Here is a 7,881-nt window from a genome sequence, read left to right as displayed (position 1 = left end):
GGGCGTAATGGTGTCTAGTCGATTTACAGCACATGCGCAACTAACAATCTTCCTTGAAATCTGATTGGTCAGCGACATAAACGCCCCTCAAAACACAACAAAAACAGTGGTGCGTCTCGCCCCATTCATTTTGCTCACTGGAGGATCTTCACATTACCGTGTCGTTCAAGAGCTTAGATTTTCTCATTTGAAAATATCTTCAAAATGGTTAGTGCACCAATCATAGCTAGCTAGTTAGTCTAGCTGCCGCAAATACACAATAATTTATTGGGTTTTGCATAGATCGATACCAGACCCGCCCCTTTTTTTCTGCATCAACACATATTATTTATACTTTCTTTCCTTTTGCAGCGTGAGTGTATCTCAATTCATGCTGGGCAAGCTGGAGTCCAAATTGGCAATGCATGCTGGGAGCTCTACTGCTTGGAGCATGGAATCCAACCAGACGGCCAAATGCCCTCTGATAAGACCATTGGAGGTGGTGATGATTCCTTCAATACCTTCTTCAGTGAGACTGGAGCTGGAAAACATGTTCCCCGAGCTGTGTTTTGTGATTTGGAGCCAACAGTGATTGGTGAGAAATCAATTTATTGACTATTGACAATCTAATTAATGTATTTCGCAGATGAGGTGCGAACTGGGACCTATCGCCAACTGTTCCATCCTGAACAGCTTATCACCAACAAAGAGGATGCAGCTAACAACTATGCTCGTGGCCATTACACTGTGGGAAAAGAGATTATCGACCTTGTTCTGGACAGGCTCCGCAAACTTGCTGACCAATGCACCGGCCTTCAAGGATTCCTCATCTTCCACTCCTTTGGTGGTGGCACTGGCTCTGGATTTGCTTCTTTGCTCATGGAGCGCCTCTCCGTTGACTATGGAAAGAAGTCTAAGCTTGAATTTGCTGTCTACCCTGCCCCTCAGATCTCCACTGCTGTTGTTGAGCCGTACAACTCAATCCTGACCACCCACACCACCCTTGAGCATTCCGACTGTGCTTTCATGGTTGATAACGAGGCTATCTACGACATCTGCCGAAGAAACCTCGATATCGAGCGACCCACCTACACCAACCTTAATCGTCTTATGGGACAGATTGTATCGTCCATCACTGCCTCTCTTCGTTTCGATGGTGCCTTGAATGTCGATCTCACTGAGTTCCAGACCAATCTTGTGCCCTACCCTCGTATCCACTTCCCTCTGGCAACCTATGCTCCTGTCATCTCAGCTGAAAAGGCCTACCACGAGCAGCTTAGTGTGGCTGAAATCACTAATGCCTGTTTCGAACCAGCTAACCAGATGGTTAAGTGCGACCCTCGTCATGGCAAGTATATGGCCTGCTGTATGTTGTATCGTGGTGATGTTGTTCCCAAGGATGTGAATGCCGCAATTGCTACCATCAAGACCAAGCGTACCATCCAATTTGTTGACTGGTGTCCAACTGGATTCAAGGTTGGCATCAACTACCAGCCTCCCACTGTTGTTCCTGGTGGAGATCTTGCCAAGGTTCAGCGCGCTCTTTGCATGTTGTCCAACACTACTGCTATTGCCGAGGCTTGGGCTCGTCTTGACCACAAGTTCGATCTGATGTATGCCAAGCGTGCCTTTGTCCACTGGTATGTTGGAGAGGGTATGGAAGAGGGAGAGTTCTCAGAGGCTCGTGAAGATCTTGCTGCTCTCGAGAAAGATTACGAAGAGGTGGGAATGGATACTGTCGAAGGTGAAGGAGAGGGCGAAGGTGAAGACGAGTATTAAAAACAGTTTCTTGAAGAACATTTTATGCATAGCAGAGTTTTTTTATTTTAGCTTAGCTATTTATAACTAATACACAGTGCTAAGAATGTAAAACTTGTTTGTTTGTTGGGAAGTTTCGCCCATTAATTTATAAGACGGATTATTCATACGATGATGTTGTGGATGAATACACTGAAAAATGCTGCAATGTGACATCACAATTAGCACATTCTAATTGCTATGGTTCCCTCTAGCAGAAACTATAAAAAGGTGTTGTAACTGCCCCAACACTTTATTTTGCTTGCAAGAAGACATACATTACAGGTGTCATCCTTTGAGCAATTTTCTAGCTGCTAACCCATACCCCTGAAGATTCAAAATGGTAATCATTGTGTCAGTGTTGTCTGTTATTGTGTGACTTGATAGTTGTGCAGCTACTCAGATCCGCCCCTTTTTTCTTGCAGCGCGAGTGCATCTCTATCCACGTTGGACAAGCTGGAGTCCAAATTGGCAATGCATGCTGGGAGCTATTCTGCTTGGAGCATGGAATCCAACCAGACGGCCAAATGCCCTCTGATAAGACCATTGGAGGTGGTGATGATTCCTTCAACACCTTCTTCAGTGAGACTGGAGCTGGAAAACATGTTCCCCGAGCTGTGTTCTGTGATTTGGAACCAACAGTAATTGGTGAGAATGGTTGATTTTAAAAGATTGCTTAAATAATTCTTCAGTGAGACTGGCTGGAAGCATATTCCAAGGGCTGTATTTTGTGATTTGGAGCCAACAGTAGTAATTTGTTGGTGAGTGTACGTATATAAAAATTATAGCTACATGTAGACGGTTACTTAATCATAATTATAATGGTGCATAAAACCAATTGCAAATGAGCTAACGTATTTTACAGATGAGGTGCGAACTGGGACGTATCGTCAACTGTTCCATCCTGAACAGCTTATCACCAACAAAGAGGATGCAGCTAACAACTATGCTCGTGGCCATTACACTGTGGGAAAAGAGATTATCGACCTTGTTCTGGACAGGCTCCGCAAACTTGCTGACCAATGCACCGGCCTTCAAGGATTCCTCATCTTCCACTCCTTTGGTGGTGGCACTGGCTCTGGATTTGCTTCTTTGCTCATGGAGCGTCTCTCCGTTGACTATGGAAAGAAATCTAAGCTTGAATTTGCTGTCTACCCTGCCCCTCAGATCTCCACTGCTGTTGTTGAGCCATACAACTCAATCCTGACCACTCACACCACTCTTGAGCATTCCGACTGTGCTTTCATGGTTGATAACGAGGCTATCTACGATATCTGCCGAAGAAACCTCGATATCGAGCGACCCACCTACACCAACCTTAATCGTCTTATGGGACAGATTGTATCTTCCATCACTGCCTCTCTTCGTTTCGATGGTGCCTTGAATGTCGATCTCACTGAGTTCCAGACCAATCTTGTGCCCTACCCTCGTATCCACTTCCCTCTGGCAACCTATGCTCCTGTCATCTCAGCTGAAAAGGCCTACCACGAGCAGCTTAGCGTGTCTGAAATCACTAATGCCTGTTTCGAACCAGCTAACCAGATGGTTAAGTGTGACCCTCGTCATGGCAAATATATGGCCTGCTGTATGTTGTATCGTGGTGATGTTGTTCCCAAGGATGTGAATGCCGCAATTGCTACCATCAAGACCAAGCGTACCATCCAATTTGTTGACTGGTGTCCAACTGGATTCAAGGTTGGCATCAACTACCAGCCTCCCACTGTTGTTCCTGGTGGAGATCTTGCCAAGGTTCAGCGCGCTCTTTGCATGTTGTCCAACACTACTGCTATTGCCGAGGCATGGGCTCGTCTTGACCACAAGTTCGATCTGATGTATGCAAAGCGTGCCTTTGTCCACTGGTATGTTGGAGAGGGTATGGAAGAAGGAGAGTTCTCAGAGGCTCGTGAAGATCTTGCTGCTCTCGAGAAGGATTACGAAGAGGTGGGAATGGATACCGTCGAAGGTGAAGGAGAAGGCGAAGGAGAAGACGAGTATTAAGACATGGTAGCTACTCAAACTGAAGGACATTTTATGCAGTATATTAATTTTTTGACTTGTGTACAAAGCGCAAAAATTTAATTATAGTTGGTGTTTGTGCAGTTTCGCCCCCATGCAGAGTAAAGGATATTCATATGTCGACATTGCGCCGGAACACGCTGTTAATTGCTGCAATGTGACATCACGCCTTTATAATGCGTTGATTGGTGAGAGAATTCTTATTGCCATGGCTCCCCTTAGAAACACACAAGCAAATAAAAGGTGTTACAATTACTTTTGCAAACATTATTTTTGCTTGCAAGAAGACATACATTATAAGTGTCCTCTCTCAGAGTAATAATCACTAGTCAAAATGGTAAATTTTGGTACTAGATCTACATTTTTTTAGCATTTATAATTTTATTCTAGACTACATGCATGACTTCTACAAGAAAGTTAGTAGAGTCCAGAGCTAGATAGATGTACTCAGATCCGCCCCTTTTTTCTTGCAGCGTGAGTGTGTCTCAATTCATGTTGGACAAGCTGGAGTCCAAATTGGCAATGCATGCTGGGAGCTCTACTGCTTGGAGCATGGAATCCAACCAGACGGCCAAATGCCCTCTGATAAGACCATTGGAGGTGGTGATGATTCCTTCAATACCTTCTTCAGTGAGACTGGAGCTGGAAAACATGTTCCCCGAGCTGTGTTCTGTGATTTGGAGCCAACAGTAATTGGTGAGAGTGTATAATTATTGAGTACTATATAATAGTTTTGTATAATTCCTTCTATTAATAAGCATTGCAAATTACAAGAATGATCTATTTCGCAGATGAGGTGCGAACTGGGACCTATCGCCAACTGTTCCATCCTGAACAGCTTATCACCAACAAAGAGGATGCAGCTAACAACTATGCTCGTGGCCATTACACTGTGGGAAAAGAGATCATCGACCTTGTTCTGGACAGGCTCCGCAAACTTGCTGACCAATGCACCGGCCTTCAAGGATTCCTCATCTTCCACTCCTTTGGTGGTGGAACTGGCTCTGGATTTGCTTCTTTGCTCATGGAGCGTCTCTCCGTTGACTATGGAAAGAAGTCTAAGCTTGAATTTGCTGTCTACCCTGCCCCTCAGATCTCCACTGCTGTTGTTGAGCCGTACAACTCAATCCTGACCACCCACACCACCCTTGAGCATTCCGACTGTGCTTTCATGGTTGATAACGAGGCTATCTACGATATCTGCCGAAGAAACCTCGATATCGAGCGACCCACCTACACCAATCTCAACAGGCTCATTGGACAGATTGTATCTTCCATCACTGCCTCTCTCCGATTTGATGGTGCCTTGAATGTCGATCTCACTGAGTTCCAGACCAATCTTGTGCCCTACCCTCGTATCCACTTCCCTCTGGCAACCTATGCTCCTGTCATCTCAGCTGAAAAGGCTTACCACGAGCAGCTTAGTGTGCCTGAAATCACTAATGCCTGTTTCGAACCAGCTAACCAGATGGTTAAGTGTGACCCTCGTCATGGCAAATATATGGCCTGCTGTATGTTGTATCGTGGTGATGTTGTTCCCAAGGATGTGAATGCTGCTATTGCTACCATTAAGACCAAGCGTACCATCCAATTTGTTGATTGGTGTCCAACTGGATTCAAGGTTGGCATCAACTACCAGCCTCCCACTGTTGTTCCTGGTGGAGATCTTGCCAAGGTTCAGCGTGCTCTTTGCATGTTGTCCAACACTACTGCTATTGCCGAGGCATGGGCTCGTCTTGACCACAAGTTCGATCTGATGTATGCTAAGCGTGCCTTTGTCCACTGGTATGTTGGAGAGGGAATGGAAGAAGGAGAGTTCTCAGAGGCTCGTGAAGATCTTGCTGCTCTCGAGAAAGATTACGAAGAGGTGGGAATGGATACCATTGAAGGTGAAGGAGAAGGCGAAGGTGAAGACGAGTATTAAGAACTCTACAAAGACAAGTGAACCTGAGAAAGAAAGAAAAAAATGTATTGTGTATAGATAGAGGTAGCTAGCTAGCTTGCTGTTCATTAATTGTTTCTTACATGACTCATCAGTGTGTACAGAATTTATGTTCTACTGCGCCTGCGCATTCCGTTGCAGCCCTGCCCACAAAAAATTTGCATTTTTTAAATTGTGTCTATAAATACTCCTGTGTAGTGATGTAATAGAATGCTGAGTCGCCTTCAAAGATCCGCTATAAAGATGCGCATGTCCCAAGTACGATATCTTGCAGATAGCTTGTAAGTGGTTGTCCGTTGCTGCATCACTGCTGAGCTGAACATATACTTTTGCTACTGAAACTTTTCTGGATAAAATCAGCAACTCAAAAAGATGGTGAGTTATGGGTGTAATTTGTAATTTGTGAATAATTTCTTTATCAGGTTTGCACTGCAGCTGCTAGTTTAGAAACTAGCCAAATGAATTGTGTCAACTTCACATTGATTTTCCTTAACAGCGTGAGTGTGTTTCTATTCACATTGGACAAGCCGGGTGTCAAATCGGTAACTCCTGTTGGGAACTGTTCTGCCTAGAACATGGAATTGAACCCGATGGTAGTGTTGTGTCTGATTCGAAAGTGCCCAGTACCGATGGATCCTTCGACACTGAGTCCTTTGACACTTTCTTCAGTGATACTGGATCTGAGAAGTATGTCCCACGAGCAATATTTGTTGATCTGGAACCAACAGTGATTGGTAAGTCGGCTATATACAAATTTCCGAGTGCCACATTGTGATCGTAATGAAAAATGTCAATATAATTATAATTATATTAGCTAATTTACAATACTATATATCTATACACTATACAGATGAGATCAAAACTGGACGATACCGATCACTATTTCATCCTGACCACATGATTACACACAAGGAAGATGCTGCAAATAACTTTGCTCGTGGTCACTACAGCGTTGGAAAGCAGGTTATTGACAAGGTGTCTGATGCACTTCGAAAAGTCGTTGATCAATGTACAGGCCTCCAAGGATTTCTTCTCTTCCATTCTCTGGGTGGTGGCACTGGCTCTGGATTTGCTTCTCTATTGATGGAACGGCTTTCAGTTGATTATGGTAAAAAATGCAAACTTGAATTTGTAGTCTACCCATCTCCCAACATTAGTACGGCAGTTGTTGAGCCATACAACTCTGTGCTTGCAACTCATTTTGATTTGGACCATTCTGACTGTGCGTTTGTGATTGACAATGAGGCAATCTATGCCATCTGTAAGAAAAGCCTTGACATTGAGCGCCCTAGTTATTCAAATCTCAATCGACTTGTAAGCCAGGTCGTTTCTTCTGTGACTGCCTCTCTACGATTTGGGGGGGTTCTCAATGTTGATCTTGCTGATTTTTTGACCAATTTGGTACCATATCCTCGAATCCACTTCCCGTTGGTGACGTATGCTCCGATTATCTCTCCAGAGAAGGCCCACAATGAGAAACTCAGCGTTTCCGAACTCACTAACGCTTGCTTTGAACCAGTCAATCAAATGGTAAAATGTGACCCTCGTCAGGGGAAGTACATGGCCTGCTGTTTACTATACAGAGGAGATGTTACCCCCAAGGATGCAAACTCAGCTATTGCTGCCATCAAGACAAAGCGTACCATACAATTTGTTGATTGGTGTCCCACAGGTTTCAAGATTGGTATAAACCACCAGCCTCCCACTGCTGTTCCTGGTGGAGATCTTGCCAAAGTTCAACGCTCTGTTTGCATGATGTCAAATAACACTGCTATTGCCGAGGCGTGGGCTCGTCTTGACCACAAGTTTGATCTGATGTATGCCAAGCGTGCCTTTGTCCACTGGTATGTTGGAGAGGGTATGGAAGAGGGAGAGTTCTCAGAGGCTCGTGAAGATCTTGCTGCTCTTGAGAAAGATTACGAAGAGGTGGGAATGGACACTTCTATTGCTGCTGAAGGAGAAGACGAGACAGAGGAAGAGTTTTAAAGACTTCATATATTTCAGTAGTATTAAAATAATGCTGTTTTATTGTTTATTTATACTCCCACTACACCCCATGTCATTCACTTTCTTTTAATTAAAATGTTATGATGTGCACACTCCCTGGTTACTGCATGCTGTGCGTGTCCTTTGGCGCATGCGCACAG

General features: G+C 44.4%; 4 protein-coding genes across 4 annotated transcripts; all 4 read left to right on the top strand.

Annotated features, from left to right (window-relative positions):
• The first annotated feature begins 48 nt into the window (after positions 1–48).
• Positions 49–1,909, top strand: LOC135341917 (tubulin alpha-1A chain-like). The gene is made up of 3 exons (XM_064538602.1): positions 49–207; positions 352–574; positions 626–1,909. Exons 1-3 carry the CDS (start codon positions 205–207, stop codon positions 1,756–1,758), a joined length of 1,359 nt encoding a protein of 452 aa, XP_064394672.1. The 5' UTR covers positions 49–204; the 3' UTR covers positions 1,759–1,909.
• Positions 1,910–1,960: 51 nt separating this feature from the next.
• Positions 1,961–3,875, top strand: LOC135341919 (tubulin alpha-1A chain-like). The gene is made up of 3 exons (XM_064538604.1): positions 1,961–2,119; positions 2,202–2,424; positions 2,642–3,875. The coding sequence occupies exons 1-3, from the start codon at positions 2,117–2,119 to the stop codon at positions 3,772–3,774; spliced, it is 1,359 nt and encodes a 452-aa protein (XP_064394674.1). The 5' UTR covers positions 1,961–2,116; the 3' UTR covers positions 3,775–3,875.
• A 114-nt stretch (positions 3,876–3,989) lies between these two features.
• On the top strand, positions 3,990–5,840 carry LOC135341918 (tubulin alpha-1A chain-like). Its single transcript, XM_064538603.1, has 3 exons — positions 3,990–4,129; positions 4,266–4,488; positions 4,584–5,840. Exons 1-3 carry the CDS (start codon positions 4,127–4,129, stop codon positions 5,714–5,716), a joined length of 1,359 nt encoding a protein of 452 aa, XP_064394673.1. The 5' UTR covers positions 3,990–4,126; the 3' UTR covers positions 5,717–5,840.
• Positions 5,841–5,936: 96 nt separating this feature from the next.
• Positions 5,937–7,827, top strand: LOC135341916 (tubulin alpha-8 chain-like). Its single transcript, XM_064538601.1, has 3 exons — positions 5,937–6,109; positions 6,231–6,468; positions 6,585–7,827. The coding sequence occupies exons 1-3, from the start codon at positions 6,107–6,109 to the stop codon at positions 7,718–7,720; spliced, it is 1,377 nt and encodes a 458-aa protein (XP_064394671.1). The 5' UTR covers positions 5,937–6,106; the 3' UTR covers positions 7,721–7,827.
• The last annotated feature ends 54 nt before the right edge of the window (positions 7,828–7,881 follow it).

Source organism: Halichondria panicea, chromosome 9 (genome assembly GCF_963675165.1).
Source record: "Halichondria panicea chromosome 9, odHalPani1.1, whole genome shotgun sequence".
In the NCBI taxonomy this organism is placed as follows: domain Eukaryota; kingdom Metazoa; phylum Porifera; class Demospongiae; order Suberitida; family Halichondriidae; genus Halichondria; species Halichondria panicea.
This window is presented reverse-complemented; position numbering and strand designations above follow the sequence as displayed.

Bases quoted from the DNA above. Each gene is read 5' to 3' on its own strand.
- LOC135341918 (XM_064538603.1), top strand. The intron at 4,489-4,583 runs GTGAGAGTGTAT...TCTATTTCGCAG, and splicing joins TTTGGAGCCAACAGTAATTG to ATGAGGTGCGAACTGGGACC.
- LOC135341917 (XM_064538602.1), top strand. The intron at 575-625 runs GTGAGAAATCAA...TGTATTTCGCAG, and splicing joins TTTGGAGCCAACAGTGATTG to ATGAGGTGCGAACTGGGACC.
- LOC135341916 (XM_064538601.1), top strand. The intron at 6,469-6,584 runs GTAAGTCGGCTA...TACACTATACAG, and splicing joins TCTGGAACCAACAGTGATTG to ATGAGATCAAAACTGGACGA.
- LOC135341919 (XM_064538604.1), top strand. The intron at 2,425-2,641 runs GTGAGAATGGTT...CGTATTTTACAG, and splicing joins TTTGGAACCAACAGTAATTG to ATGAGGTGCGAACTGGGACG.